This window comes from Oryza glaberrima, chromosome 4 (genome assembly GCF_000147395.1).
Source record: "Oryza glaberrima chromosome 4, OglaRS2, whole genome shotgun sequence".
NCBI lineage: Eukaryota > Viridiplantae > Streptophyta > Magnoliopsida > Poales > Poaceae > Oryza > Oryza glaberrima.
Window position 1 is genome coordinate 22908155 of NC_068329.1, and position 15464 is coordinate 22923618.

At 43.6% G+C, this 15464-nt stretch overlaps 1 protein-coding gene across 1 annotated transcript; it reads right to left on the reverse strand.

The window, feature by feature from the left end:
• Positions 1-333: 333 nt before the first annotated feature.
• LOC127769828 (uncharacterized) lies at positions 334-1468 on the reverse strand. The gene has a single exon (XM_052295484.1). It carries the CDS (start codon positions 1277-1279, stop codon positions 755-757), a length of 525 nt encoding a protein of 174 aa, XP_052151444.1. The 5' UTR covers positions 1280-1468; the 3' UTR covers positions 334-754.
• Between the last annotated feature and the right edge of the window lie 13996 nt (positions 1469-15464).

Consider the following 15464-nt stretch of genomic DNA (forward strand, 5'->3'; position numbering starts at 1 on the left):
AGTATCTGCTAACTGTTCAGTAGGGTCGGCTTGCCGCTGCATCATTGGCAATGATGTTGCTAGCTAGTGTTGCACTATACATAGGTGTCCCGCTCATCCAAAAGAACAATTCATCATTTTAGCTATTGCAGGAGAGGCAGTCGTTCATTTTCCATTTACACTCCTGTTGAATGACATCAATATATATAATATATGCATACAAAATTACTGGAAAAATGTGTGGTGTGACGGTATGAAAGATATTTTTTCTTTTCTCGAATTCTATAAATAAAATACTACTACTAAAAGAATAAGTACCAGAGACTGGCAGTATGCATGCATGTCAACACAAGATTCTTTCTGAATTTCTTCGTCCTCTATGCAATTTCGCACAAAACGGCATGTACAATTCTGCATACTACATACTACAGTGGTATAATACATACACTGTGCAGTAATGTGGAATTTCCCATACTCGAAGGGTAGAAAAAAAATACAGGATCGATCAGCTGATCAACCAACTCCAACCATCTCCAGGTGCCCTCAAAATTGTCACACCTTGATTGAACAAACCACCCACTCTTCCTGTCCTCTCTTGCATCTAGCCTTCTAGGACTAGGAGTACTACCCAATTTCTTATCTTGTCCATGGCGAAAGAAAAAGAAATAAGAACAAAAGAGAATAAAGTAATTAGTACTACTAAGTACTCATTTTTAACCTACTGCACGTCTGCACGGCGAGGCCAACCACCGGGAGTGATCAGCTAGCTCGCCGGTCAGTCCTCGAAGCCGGTCTTCTTCCAGACCGCGTCCCGGACCCGGCTGAGGTCGCGCCCCTTGAGCGTCCTCCCGATCCCCTCGTGCACCGACAGCGACGCCGCGCGGCCGCGCCACGCCAGCTCGTGCGGCGGTATCACCACGCCGCCGACGCCGGCCACCTTGCCGTACTCGTAGTCGTCGTCGCCGTCGCCCTGGAGCTCCCACTCCGCAGCAGCGGCCTGGTGATCCCTGTACTCGACCCCAAGAATCTTCTGCCAGTCCGGTATGTTCACCGGCAGCGAGCCGGCGGCCCGATCCAGCGGGGCCTTCCGGCCGGCGCGGGCGGACGGGATCGCGCGGCCCCGGGCGCCTAGCTCGGCGGGGCTGGACTCCACGCCGGCCGCGCCGTACGAGCCCCACACGTCCGACTCGTCGAACTCGTCCGCCCCGGGGCTTCCGGGGCACCTCGCCGCGGCGCCCCTGGACGGCGCGAACATCCGGTAGGCGTGCTTCGCTGCCGCCGACCTCGCGCTCCCAGCCATACGCCGCCGCCGCCGCCCGATCGATCGGTCTACGCTGCAGGGTAATATATAGGAGTAATTTGCTCCGCTTTACCGTGAAGCCGCTCGCAACCACCGATCTTTACAGGAGGTGAGAGCGCGAGAATGTCGTGAGGAAAGTAATGGGTTTGGAGTTTGTGTGTGGGCTTGGACGTTTGGTTGTCCACGTTGGATTTTATAGGAGCGAGAGGTGAAGAACGGGAATACTGCGCCTCCGCGAGGTGAAAAGTGACGAGAGATAGCAGAAGCGGATAAGACTGTTTTTTGGAATGACGCTTCTGCCCTCCGGTGGTTCACGCTGCCACGGCTTCGTAGGCTTACAGCTATGCACCGGGGCACACCGTGGGCGCTTGTGTGGCCATGGGACACGTCGGTCTTGTACACGCTTGAACCGTGGCGAGTAAACATATTTTCCACCGGTGACGTGCCCGCGTCGAGACAAAATCGTACTACGACTACGAGTACGACCAGCTTCACGCTGGAAATGGACCATTTCACAGGGAGTAATAATTGGCCAAGGGCATTGGCGAGATTTCGCCAAGAGGAAAGGACCCAGGGACGCCGTCCTGAAATTTTCACAATTTGACCCTTTGCAAAAACCATTTTTACAAATAAACCACCGCTAAAACTTATTTCAAAAATAACTTTTTTTTTGGTCAGCGCCAAATCACCTGGCGCTGAACTTAGACACCTCAGCGCCATGTCAACTGGCGCTGAATGCCGTGCCACCGTGGATGGGAGACTAAGTCAGCGTGCCAACGCATATTCAGTGTCACGCTATTTGGCGCTGAGGTGTCTAAGTTCAGCGCCACACGATTTGGCGCTGAACAAAAGGGTTATTTTTAAAATAAGTTTTGGCGGCGGTTTATTTGTAAAAATAATTTTTGCAAAGGTCAAATTGTGAAAATTTTTGGACGCCGTCGCTGCACACACGATGGCAACATGGCCCCCTCGGCTGGGTCGACGGGTCCGCGAAGGCGACACGTGGTCTCGCGCTTGGCTGTCTCCCCACGTTCGCTGCCGGTGGCCCCGTCCCCCCTCGTGGGCGCGTGAATTGCAGCCTACTGGCGAAGGGGCCCAACCGTGGGCCCGGCTGTTGGCTGGTAGAGGAGACTGGGCCGGTGGCCGGTTGAAACTTGAACGCAATGCAAATAGTGCAGTTCGAGTACTGCGGTAGTGTCCGGGTCAGGTACGGCACAGATTGATATACTACCGGACTACCGGACCGAAGTGCAGTTAACACCGGTCACAGCTTGACCGGGATGATCAGAAAATATTAGAGCCACAGGCAAAAGGTCGTTGGAACAAATCAATCTTATCCAACTGAGCTGTATAACTTCTCTTCAAGGCATGAATGCATAAGGGATGGGATCACAATGGTGTGTTGTTAATCGCCTTGCGTATCACCTAGAAACAACACTATCGTCTAACGAGTTGTTTCTACATTATTACAGCATATAAAAAGAGCCACCCTACAAACTGTGAGCGAAGAGATAATAGATACCACCTCCGTTTCAAACTATAACAGTACTTATTTTGTTTCGTCATGATAATGTTTTGAACAACAATTATTTTATTAAAATGTGATTTTTGACACAAATTAATTTTTATTATATTTATATTCAAAAGTAATTACTTTTGCCACAAAATTATATTCTAATGAAATAATGATTGATAAGAGTCTTGTCCCGATGAAACAAAATATACCTTATATTTTGAGATAGATGGAGTAGTAGTACAATACAAGAAGAGATATATGCCCCATCTGTGGTATGGGTTATTTGGCTCGTCTCTTCACCAAGGGCCAATGGCTCCATTTTCTTTGGTACACATTAGAAAAAATATCTATACAACATTACATAAGGACGACATAGTAATTGTTGTTACACACTCGACGACATAGTAATTGTTGTTACACACTCAACAACATATTAACAATTTATTTATTGAAAATGTCTCAGCTATTTACGCCATTTATTGATTGTATTTAAAAACCATATATTGTTAGTTGTTTTAACCTTTAGATGGTTGTTCTTTGGTGTAGGTTGTACAGAGTCACAAATGCAATACACCAAGCAACGAAGCAAATATACCACACCTAGGTTATTCATCTTGTTTCACGCATGATCAGTCTACCTCTCTGCAAGAAAAAAAATGCTAAAACTATTAACAAGAACAATTATGATACCTCTAGCTAGTCTGGATTAGGATACCTCATACTAAATCACTAATACGTATTGTTTGGATCAATGAGAACACATAGCATTTTCATACTACAGTGTAAAGCCTAGTGATAGGGTGTGATATCCATACCCTTGTAGATGAGAGCTCACTGTGAGCTATAGGATGGTGGACTGCGATAGGCAAACAACCAAAAGTAAAATAGGTTAGCTAAATTTAGCATTATTTTTGGTTGGTAGTGTAGGGAAGAAAAATGATCTGTTCAAGTATAGCCAAGCAGTCAAATTCACCCACTATTTATGCATGTTATATAACATTATTATTTTTGTAGTTGAAAAATTAGCTACAGTTCAAGTAGGAGTACATTTTTATTCAACTGTAGCATTGTGTAATTTTTTTTGACGCAAACATTGTGTAAATTTTTACACCATGAAACACAAATCTGCCAATGAGTGATCACGGTCGACTGTGCACCGGTGTGTGATGCCCCTGGAGGCTTGGACGTTGTCGCCCGCTGTACCACACTACTATCGTCGATCGCACGCGCTGTAGCTGTCGTGGTGCATGTATGCTGAACTGTACTGCTACCCACGAGCGGGCCGCGCGCGGGTACGTGGCGTGCGGGCAGTGGCCCGGTCCACGTGGGCGCTGCCCTGGACGCACGTAAGGTAGGGCGCATCTGTACCCGATCCAAAATTAAGACGCCCCTCGGTCGCGCCCCCGGCTAAGTTTTAATTCCGACCCGAACTGTCCCTACAAAACACAACACGTCTCTACCCGTACACTGGTGGAGAAACCACCTTTTATTGGCCGGCCGAATTTTACAATAGTCCCGGTTACAATAAAAACCGGGGCTAAAGATCATCTTTAGTCCCGGTTCAAATGCTGTCAGGGCCTGTCAGCCCTCCCGGGATCTTTAGTCCCGGTTCATAACACCAACCAGGACTAAAGTCCCACCCCTATATATGTCTTCTTCCTCCTCCAGCTACTCGAGCAAGCTTCAAAATTTCTTCAAAAAAGAGGGGAGGTCATGACAAAATTTCTAGTGAATTTATTTTGGTGATTATATACAAATCGGAGGTGCCTAAAAGGTTAGCAACTTTATCCTCCAATGTTTTTTTTGTCATATTACATTTGGAGCTATGTTTTGCACACTTTTCTGTCTCCAAAATTTAGTTGTAAGTTGATGAGAGAGAAAATTTGTGTGGGGGAAGAAAGAATATATATAGAAATTTAGTTTATTTGCTAAATAAGGTTTTATAAAATAGTTGAGAAGAAAAATATAGTGAAAGTTAATCTTAAATAATAGAAAACAAACTAAAATGAAAATTAAAAGAAGTACAACACATTAATATTAGTTTAGAACTTTAGAAATAGTAAATAAGAATTATTTGGTGTAATATTTATAATTTTTGTATGAATAATGATATGTCATTATTGTATGACTGTTGAAAGAGTTTGTAATTATTTTATAATTATTGTATGACTGTCATTATTGTAAGAATAATTATTTGTGTACGATTTTTTTCATCTTATGTAGATGGATCGGCAATGGATGTACGCTGACCGGCGGTCCAAAGAGTTTGTTGACGTCGTGCATTATTTTTTAAGAGTGGCCGAAGCAAACAGGCATAAGGGTTTTATTTATTGTCCATGCAATAAGTGTAAGAATCAGAAGGAGTATTTTGCATCCAGGACTATTCATTTCCACTTGTTTGAGTCGGGGTTCATGCCAAGCTATAACTGTTAGACATCCCACGGAGAGCAAGGGGTTGAAATGGAAGAAGATGAAGTGGAAGATGACAATATTCTGGACTTTGGTCAGTACGCTGGATTTGAAGGAAATCAAACGGGCGAGGAGGAAAGGGATGCTGATGGTAACGACGTTGCGGATGATCTTGGTCAGATGTTGTAGGACGCCAAGGAGGACTGCGAAAGTGAAAAGGGGGCCCATAAATTGGACAAGATGTTAGAGGACCACAGAACGTCGTTGTACCCAAGTTGCGAGTAGGGGCACAAAAAGTTGGATACCACTCTGGAGTTCTTGCAATGGAAGGCAAAAAATTGTGTTAGTGACAAGGCATTTGGCGATTTATTGAAACTCGTCAAGAACATTCTTCCGGAGCGAAACAAATTGCCCGAGACAACGTACGAGGCTAAGAAGATAGTCTGCCCTCTAGGACTGGAAGTTCAGAAGATTCACGCATGTTCGAATGATTGTATCCTATATCGCGGTGAGGAGTACGAGAACCTAGAAGCATGCCCTGTTTGCAAAGCACTACGATACAAGATTAGACGAGACGATACAGGAGAAGTTGACGGGCAGCTAACAAAGAAGAGAATTCCTGCTAAGGTGATGTGGTATTTCCCTATAATACCACGGCTAAGGCGTTTGTTCAGAAACAAGGGGAATGTTAGAATGATGCGATGGCACGCTGAAGAGCGGCAACAGGACAGGATCGCTGAGACACCCCACCGATGGTTCGCAGTGGCGAAACATCGACAGAAAATTTAAAGACTTTGGAAAGGACGCACGAAACATACGGTTTGGTTTAAGTACGAATGGCATGAATCCTTTTGGACAGATGAGCAGCGGCCATAGCACTTGGCCCGTTACGATGTGTATCTACAACCTCCCCCCTGGCTATGCATGAAGAGGAAGTACATAATGATGCCGATTATTATTCAAGGCCCCAAGCAACCTGGTAACGACATCGATGTGTACCTAAGACCACTGGTCGAAGATCTTAAACTGTTGTGGAAAAAGGAAGGTGTCCCCGTGTGGGACGAGGACAAACAGGAGGAGTTTAACCTACGAGCGCTGCTGTTCGTAACCATCAACGATTGGCCTGCACTTAGCAACCTTTTCGGTCAGTCCAACAAGGGGTACAAGGCTTGCACTCACTGTATGCATGAAACAGAAAGTACGTATCTTAAGCACTATAGGAAGGTTGTGTACATGGGTCATCGTCGATTCCTTGCTGCAAACCATCCGGTACGGAAGAAAGGCAAGCACTTTGAACATAAGATGGACCACCGTACGAAGCCTAAACATCGCAGCGGGAAAACAATGTTTGCTATGGTTAAAGATCTTAAAGTAGTGTTCGGAAAGGGGCCTGGAAGCCAGCCTATAGAGAGCGAAGATGGTCACGCGGCGATGTGGAAAAAGAACTCTATATTTTGGGAGTTACCCTATTGGGAATTCTTGGACGTCCGCCACGCAATCGACGTGATGCACCTCACTAAGAACCTTTGCGTAAACCTTCTTGGCTTCCTAGGTGTATATGGAAAGTCGAAAGATACACTGGAAGCACGTAATGATCTGAAGCATATGGAACAACGCGGCGACCTTCACCCGGAACCAAAGGAGAAAGGAAGCTATCACTTGAGTCCAGCCAGCTACACTCTTAGCAAGGTAGAGAAGAAAAGTATGTTTGAATGCTTGGAGAGCATAAAGGTACCGTCTGGATACTCCACGAATATCAAGCGAATAATAAGCACAAAGGAGAAGAAGTTCACAAACCTAAAGTCTCATGACTGTCACGTGTTGATGACACAACTGCTACCAGTTGTAATAAGGGGTATCCTTCTAGACAATGTCTGGGCAACAATAACAAAGCTATGTGCTTTCATGAACGCAATTTCGCAGAAGGTCATCGATCCGGATATATTAGAAGCCCTTTAGAATGATGTGGTGCAATATCTTGTCAGTTTTGAGTTGATATTTCCACCTTCATTTTTCAATATAATAACGCATCTACTTTGTCACCTTGTCAAAGAGATCAGTATTCTCGGGCCTGTGTACCTACACAACATGTTTCCTTTCGAGAGGTACATGGGCGTTCTAAAGAAGTATGTTCGTAACCATGCTTGTCCACAGACAAGCATCGCCAAGGGGTATGGAACATAGGAGGTCATCGAATTTTACATAGAATTTATTGAAGACCTTCGCCCAATCGGGATACCTGAATCACGCCATGAAGGGAGACTACGGGGAAAGGGAACTCTCGGAAGGAAAGCAATAATGACGGTAGACAACAATTTATTCCGTAAAGCCCATTTCACGGTTCTGCAACAATCTTCATTAGTATCTCCTTACATCGAGGAGCACTTGGCTCTAGTTCGCGCCAGAAACATCGGTAAGTCCGATGCATGGATTACACGGCATCACATTGATACTTTCCCCCCGTGGTTACGACAACATCTCATGGGTAACGAGACGATCAACCAACAACTGGCCTTCCTAGCGAGAGGACCATCTGGGTCGATCGCGACATTCCAGGGATATGAGATCAATGGATACACATTCTACACGAGAGCCCAAGACATGAAGACTCTAGAGCATCCAGGACGAACACGAGGGAAAGGGGTGATTCCTTAGAAGATTGGATTCAAGGAGGACATCCACACGTACAGGAGTCGGATGAGGAGCAAGAGAGATACCGAGGCGAAGATTGCAGATCTTGAGTACAAGGTATCGAGCTACGAGCTCAGCATGCAAGAGGAGGTGAACTTAACAAGAACGTGAACATGAACTTAACGTACGTTAACGTGAACGCATGTGAACAAACGAACGTAGGTGAACGAAATGTGAACTTAACGAGAACGCCAACGTGAAATACAATATATGTTACTTTGCGTTTATCCTAATACATCTTTTTGTATGTTGCAGAAAAGACGTTGTCGTCGTCGTCCCTCAAGCCGGATTGTTAGCTAGCCCTCGAAGGAATTCGCGCAGGCAAGTGATGTAAATATATGATTGTTAGATTTTTAATGCAATTAAGACTATAAGATTTAATATACGACACTTAGACTTAGCATATATGATTATCTAGGTTTGTAATGTACGACACTTAGACGACTTAGCATATATGATTACCTAGGATCCTAATATACGACACTTAGACTTAGCATAGTATAAGATTATTAGATTTGTAATAAGACTTAGCATATTGTGTAGGGTTCTAATATACGACAGTTAGACTTAGCATATATGACTATTTGAGTTTTAATATAAGATTATTAGAGTTCTAATACAAGATTATTTGAGTTTTAATATAAGATTATTAGATTTGTAATTAGACATAGTATATAATTATTGTCTAGGGTCCTAATATACGACACTTAGACTTAGCATAGTTGACTATTAGAGTTTTAATACAATATTATTTGAGTTTTAATATAAGATTATTAGATTTGTAATAAGACTTAGCATATAAAATTGGGTAGGGTTTTAATATACGACAGTTAGACTTAGCATATTTGACTTAATTAGCATATATGATTGTTAGCATATAAGATTGTTAAAGCAAAAATGACCTATAATAGTTGTTAAAGCAACTATTTCTTGGATGAACAGATGGCTGATCGCGATGAGGAACAGATACTGTACAATATAATCGCGGAGGGAAGCAGCCAGTACTGGAACGAAGAAGAGGGGAACGAGGATCCAAACCAGTACTTGAACGAGGAAGAGAACGTGGAGAGGGATGCGGAGGGGAACCAGGAGGGGAATGTGTTGAGGGATGTGGAGGGGAACCGGGAGGAGGAGGCTAGTGGAAGTCAACCCTCCGCTGGACAGAAGAGGGCACGCGGGCAACGAGGTGCCGCGAAGAAGCTAGAGAGTCAGCACATCATAATGGAAGTGGACGAAGACGGCCGACCTAGTGCCCCGGCGGAAGCAGCCAAGAACTACGTACGACACATCGGTTGGATTATGCGGGATAACGTGGTTGTCAGTACGGTGTACTGGCGCAGAACAAGGGCACGCGGAGATCATGAGAGCTTTGTCCCAGATTCGGAGAAAGAGATGCTGTGGACCACAATGCTCAAGACATTCACCCTTCCCGCGGGTATAGAGGACAAAGTGAAAAGGTGGACTCTAAAGAAAATGACAGAACAGTTTCAGAGCTTCAAGGGAGATCTGTACCAGAAATATATCCTGAAGGGGCAGACACCGAGCTTCGACACATTCCCAAAGCTAAGGGATCATTGGAACGAGTTCGTTGCATATAAGACAGGTCAACAAGGGCAGGCGATGATGGAAAGAAACAAAAAAATGCCGCCAAGAAGAAGTACCATCACCACTTGGGGTCAGGCGGCTATAGCGTCGCGATGCCGAAGTGGGAGGAAATGGAGGCAAGCTTGCTTGAGAGGGGGATCGAACCGGCTACCGCTAAATGGCCGGATCGATCGAAGTTCGGGTACTATGCTCACGGTGGAACGCTCAACCCAGTTGATGGCTCCCTGGTCTTCAGCGATCAGATACGCGAGGCTGCGCGTCGACTAACGGACGCAGTGGAAGCCTCTTCTCAGGGTACGTTCCGACCCGACAGAGAGAAGGACGAGTTGTCACTCGCCCTGCAGACTCCAGAGCATCCAGGACGAATACGAGGGAAAGGGGTGATTCCTTGGAAGATTGGATTCAAGGAGGACATCCACACGTACAGGAGTCGGATGAGGAGCAAGAGAGATACCGAGGCGAAGATTGCAGATCTTGAGTACAGGGTATCGAGCTACGAGCTCAGCATGCAACAGGAGGTGGCAAGGAAGGTTGATGAACGCATGGCCGCACATCGGTCCCATGATCCCCAGCCGACCATTCCTCCTGCAATGTTGATCCCTTTAGACAATCATAGCAGCTGCGCCTCAACGAGGCAGGTAGGATCACAGAGCATGGACGCCATGCAAACCCAGGACGAAACCACTTGCCCAGTTGATGACATAACTCAGCGGACACCATGTGAGCTGCATATTCCCTTCAAGAACTTATCAATAAAGGTAAGTTCGTAGTTTATAGATTTTAGACTTGTCCATTCCGCAAGCTGCTGCTTATATATGTTGATTACTAATAAATAACCTCTCACCACGTGAAGGTGGCGTCGGGCATGGCCATCCCAACGGACCCTTTCGGGGACTTACCACTGCAGGCCGATTTCAACAGGATACTCCAAGGTCGAAGTTGAGTTGGTGGAAGGCGTGTACGAGGACCTCGAGTTGGATTACCCTGGAGGAGACGGTGAGACGCATCTACGAGACACAAGCCACGCCATTATGCTATGGCGCAAGCGGTACATCATCCTCCCTGGGCGACAAGCGGCGTCTCGTGCACCATCTCCTCCGGCTCCGCCATCTCTTCCTCAGGCTCCTGCACCGTCTCCTCCTCATGCTCCAGCACCGTCTCCACCTCAGGCTCCTGCACCGACTCCTCCTCAGGCTCCTACACCGACTCCTTCGCAAGCTCCTCGTCCAGCACCTTCCAAGTCAAGGGCCCCCCAAGCTCCACCGCCTACCCCCACAAGGGCAACGAAGAAGGCGAAAGTTGATGCCGCAAAAAACAAGGATCCGGGGTACGATTGCACGCAAGAGGAGCTTGACGCTTATGTGGCATCAGAAGTCAGGAGACAATTGAAGCCTCGAAGTCCAGAAAAGAAGATTCCTATATACCCGAGTCAGGAACTTCTTCAGGGGTATGTCTGCACCTGCCAAGGAGGCTATAAAGCTATCGGACTATGAGTGAACACTTAAGAAAGCATCTTCTGGAAAGTCCAAACCAGTCCCTCAGCTTGGAGAGCAACCAAACCAGGAGATCGAGCCGTTGGTGACTGGTGAAGATTTTGGAATACAAGAATTTATTAATGACACCGGGCTAACTACGGATCAATTGCTACGAGGCGCACCAATCGAAAAGGCGGAAGTGAAATACATGTACGAACTCGGTAAACCGCTTGTCAAGCCTGAGCAGCTGCAGTCCCTACCCACACAAATGTACAAGTTCCATCAACTGTACATGGAGATGAGCGCCACTGGTAGAGAGATGATCGGAGCGAGGATCAGGGGCACGGACTTCTTGCAAGGAGATGACACATTCTCTGGATCAATTGCAAGGGTATCTACGAACTATACCAGCTGGACGCCCTCGATGTCTCTATTATGAGTTGCTGGATTTTGTAAGTATCGTTCAATTAGATTTCTTATTACGTTTTCTTTAATTAATTAGGTCCTTCTATATAGTAGACTATATATAATATATACTTCCCTTTATCGTTGTAGAATGGAGATTCAAAGGGCCCGACGGCGGAGGGTTTTCGATACTGGATTCATCGACCATCGGAAAGTAAACGTCGCAATGCTCGACCAGTATCCGTAAGCTAGAGGACAATCTCGTCCATCTCCTGAAGGCGCTGCATTACAAGACGTTCATACTATTGCCGTACAACACAGAGTTAGTTTTTACTGTCTTCCTATACCAAATTTCATTCCCGTACGAACATGCTAAGTGTTTCATATGTAATGCATCCCACGCACATTGCAGATTCCACTGGGTCCTTTTACTCTTCGACCTGGAGGCCTGCACCGTCAACGTATATGACTCAATGGATAAAAAAGAGTCTACGTTTGACAAGGTTTTCAAACTTATAGATAGGTACTGTCATAAGTTCCTATGTTAATTACGAATCTTGTTATAATTAATTGCTACTACGAATCATAGCTTTAAACTCCATGTAGGGCTTGGTATCGGTTCCGTCATTTGGTCCGCGGCAAATGGAGAGAAAGACTTAGGCGGAAGTTCAATTTTCCTGTGAGTACACATGCTCTACATTTATATTCAATCTCCAATTCAAATACATACAAGTGTATATTAATTAGATCTCTCGCCGTTTGTCAATTTATTTATAGTGCGCAAAGCAAAAGCAGGGAACTAACTTGTGTGGCTACTACGTGTGCGAGTATTGCCACTGCCTTGCAGACCAAATCATCACCACAAGAGAGCTCGATGTACGTACAAATAAATTCAAAATTTCATTGCGTACATATCGATTTGTTGTTTAATTACTAATTAATCTCATACATTCATATAGTTTATTCGCATGAGGGATAACCTGATCACACACAAGGAATTTATCGCGGCGGTTCAAGAACAACTCATGGGATTCATCAACGAACAAATCCTTGATCCCAAGGGTGAATTCTACTACGACGGAAATACAATTCATAGGTCCTTAGCTTCTGAGATAACGACTACTACTACGTCGAAATCGTAGCTAGCTAGGACATCATAATGGATTGTAATTAATACATGTCTATTTTTCTATATGCATGTACACATTTTCTTTAATGTAAATATATACTACCCCCGTTTTTTAATAGATGACGCCGTTGACTTTTTCTCACATGTTTGACCATTCGTTTTATTCAAAAATTTTATGCGAATGTATAAGATATAAATCACACTTAAAGTACTATGAGTGATAACAACTCATAGCAAAATAAATTATAATTACGTAAATTTTTTGAATAAGACGAATGGTCAAACATGTGAGAAAAAGTCAATGGAGTCATCTATTAAAAAATGGAGGGAGTATATATATATATATATATATATATATATATATATATATATGAAAATGATTCAATACACCTGGGAGTACGTACACCTGCTCCCATCCACCGTCCATCCATTCAACCAGCAATCTACCCGATCGAACCTCCCCCTAACGGGTATAGCTACACTGGCCCGTTAATATTTTGAATAAGATTTAATCCATAATTATCCAGGGATAATTTAACTAACCATCGCCGATTTTTTCTCACTAAAGCGACACATATCTCTCGCGATACAGACGCGGCGGCGTGCGGCCATGGCGCGATCCATCGGCGATTCGGCCGCGACGCCGGCACGATCCATCGGCGATTCGGCCACGACGCGAGGTGCGGTGGCTACAGGCAATCCGGCGACGACGGCGTGGTGGTTCATAGGCCGATCGTCCTCATTGTTGGTACCAATCCTTGAAGTCTGACTGCTAGATATATATTCTGATTCCAGATATTCTGATTCATGGTTGCTTCTAAATCTCTGCTATCCTTTCCCCCTTTTGCAGTGAGCCAGGCGTACAAGAACCGTATCAATCATGGCAGAGGTTTCCGGGCTTCCGGCCATAACCTGGAGGCAAACTGTCCAACGATGGCAGCTGCTCACACGGATCCTCAATCGACGATGGTGTCTAGTCAATGAATCACGGCCACAACATCCGGTAGAAACGCGTACTACACCATGTCTATGGTTATTTGATTTCAGGTTCAGAGCTAATATCGATCTGCCAAAAATCAGAGGCGACACGTAAGGCATTTGTTCTAACCTCCCAGAGAACTGAATAGATTCTGAATTTTTCAGCAGCATATATATCTACCTCTTATTTCTTTTTCTCTATTTTTCGATCGACTAGTTGATTCTGAATCCTGTGAGCATGAGCTCATATATACCTCTTGTTTTTTGTATTTGTAGATGAATTTTGTATCATACTTCTAAATTTTGCTCGTGAAAAAGCATATAATACTGCACACATGAAAAGCAATATATGGCTTATCTAAGTAATAGTGGTACATACTACTAAATCTAAGAAATAGTGTATATACTTATTTAAGCAGTATATGCATCATATATATACTGAAGAAACAAAAAGAGTAGTATATGCAGAGATACTGAGCAAACAAGAAAGCAGTATTATCTCCTTTAGCGATGAGATGCAGTATATAGTGACCGAACAAAAGTATAGCAGCATATACTGACCAAATTAAGAAAAAACTAGTATATGCTCCGTCAATACTAATGTAGTATATACTGGCCAGAAAATTCAAGAAAACAGTATATACTGTTCAAAGGAATAAGTAGCATATACTTGTAACAAAACAGTACATACTGTTCCAATAAACAGTAAACAGTATATACTTATAAGAGTATGTGAACATACTATATATACTACATTGCTACTAGAGTATGCAGAAAGCATGCACATATGTACATTCATATATATACTTTGGGAAAGAAATCAGTACATACTCTTTCGGAGAATAAATCAGTATATACTGAACCAAAAGAAAATTAGTATGTGCTGCTATAATTAAGTAAAACGAGTAAAGTTTATACTACTACTACTAAGTGGGAAAAAGTATATACTACAATGTTTATAATCGGATTTCTCTAATCATTCCCAAAAAAATTCAGTATATACTCACTCGTTCCAAAAAAATCAGTATATACTCATTCCAAGAAAAATCAGTATATACTACTCATTCAGTCGTTCCAACAGTATATACTGCACGTACCATTAAAAAAAGAAATAATCAGTATATATACTAGTTGATTCTGAAGTAAGTATATACGACTGCTAAGAAAAAGAAGTATACACTGCTACAACAAAAATATAAGGTAATCCTTACCATGTACTGCTAATAAAAAAAAAACTAGTATATATATACTACTGCTCATCACTACAAAGAGTGTATATACTAGCCTAAAAACAGTATATACTGTTGCTTACTAGAAAAGAGAGTATAACTAAGGCACGTTATCAAATTTGAAAGCAAATGCATACCAACGCCCTCGTTCAAATTTGCACCAAATCCGCTGGGCAGCTAGGCCACATGCATACGGTGTTTTAGAAATTAATAATTTTATTCTTTTTCCTAGCTAATTCGAATTCTAATGGATCATCCACTAATAAGAGTGAGTACATACACCTGGGTGTACGAAAGAGTACATACCATGCATATATATGTTTCAATACATATATATGCATAATATATATATATATATATATATATTATGCATATATATGTATTGAAACATATATATATATATACATGGTATATATATATATATATATATATATATATATATGTGTGTGTGTGTATGTATGTATATATATTAACCATGCAGCAACAGGGCCATGAAAAAAAAAAGGTCAGCTCGATCTTTAGTCCCAACCAACCGGGACTAAAAATTGATCTTTAGTCCCGGTTATTTCACCCGGGACTAAAGATAGCGATCTTTAGTCCCGGATTGGTAGTCCCGGTTTGAAAACCGGGACTAAAGGGGGTTACGAACCGGGACTACAAACGCTTTCTCCACCAGTGGTAGTATCGGACCGTGTTTGTATCTGTATATACACGCAATGACTCACACCGATGCGCGATGTTTGGACAG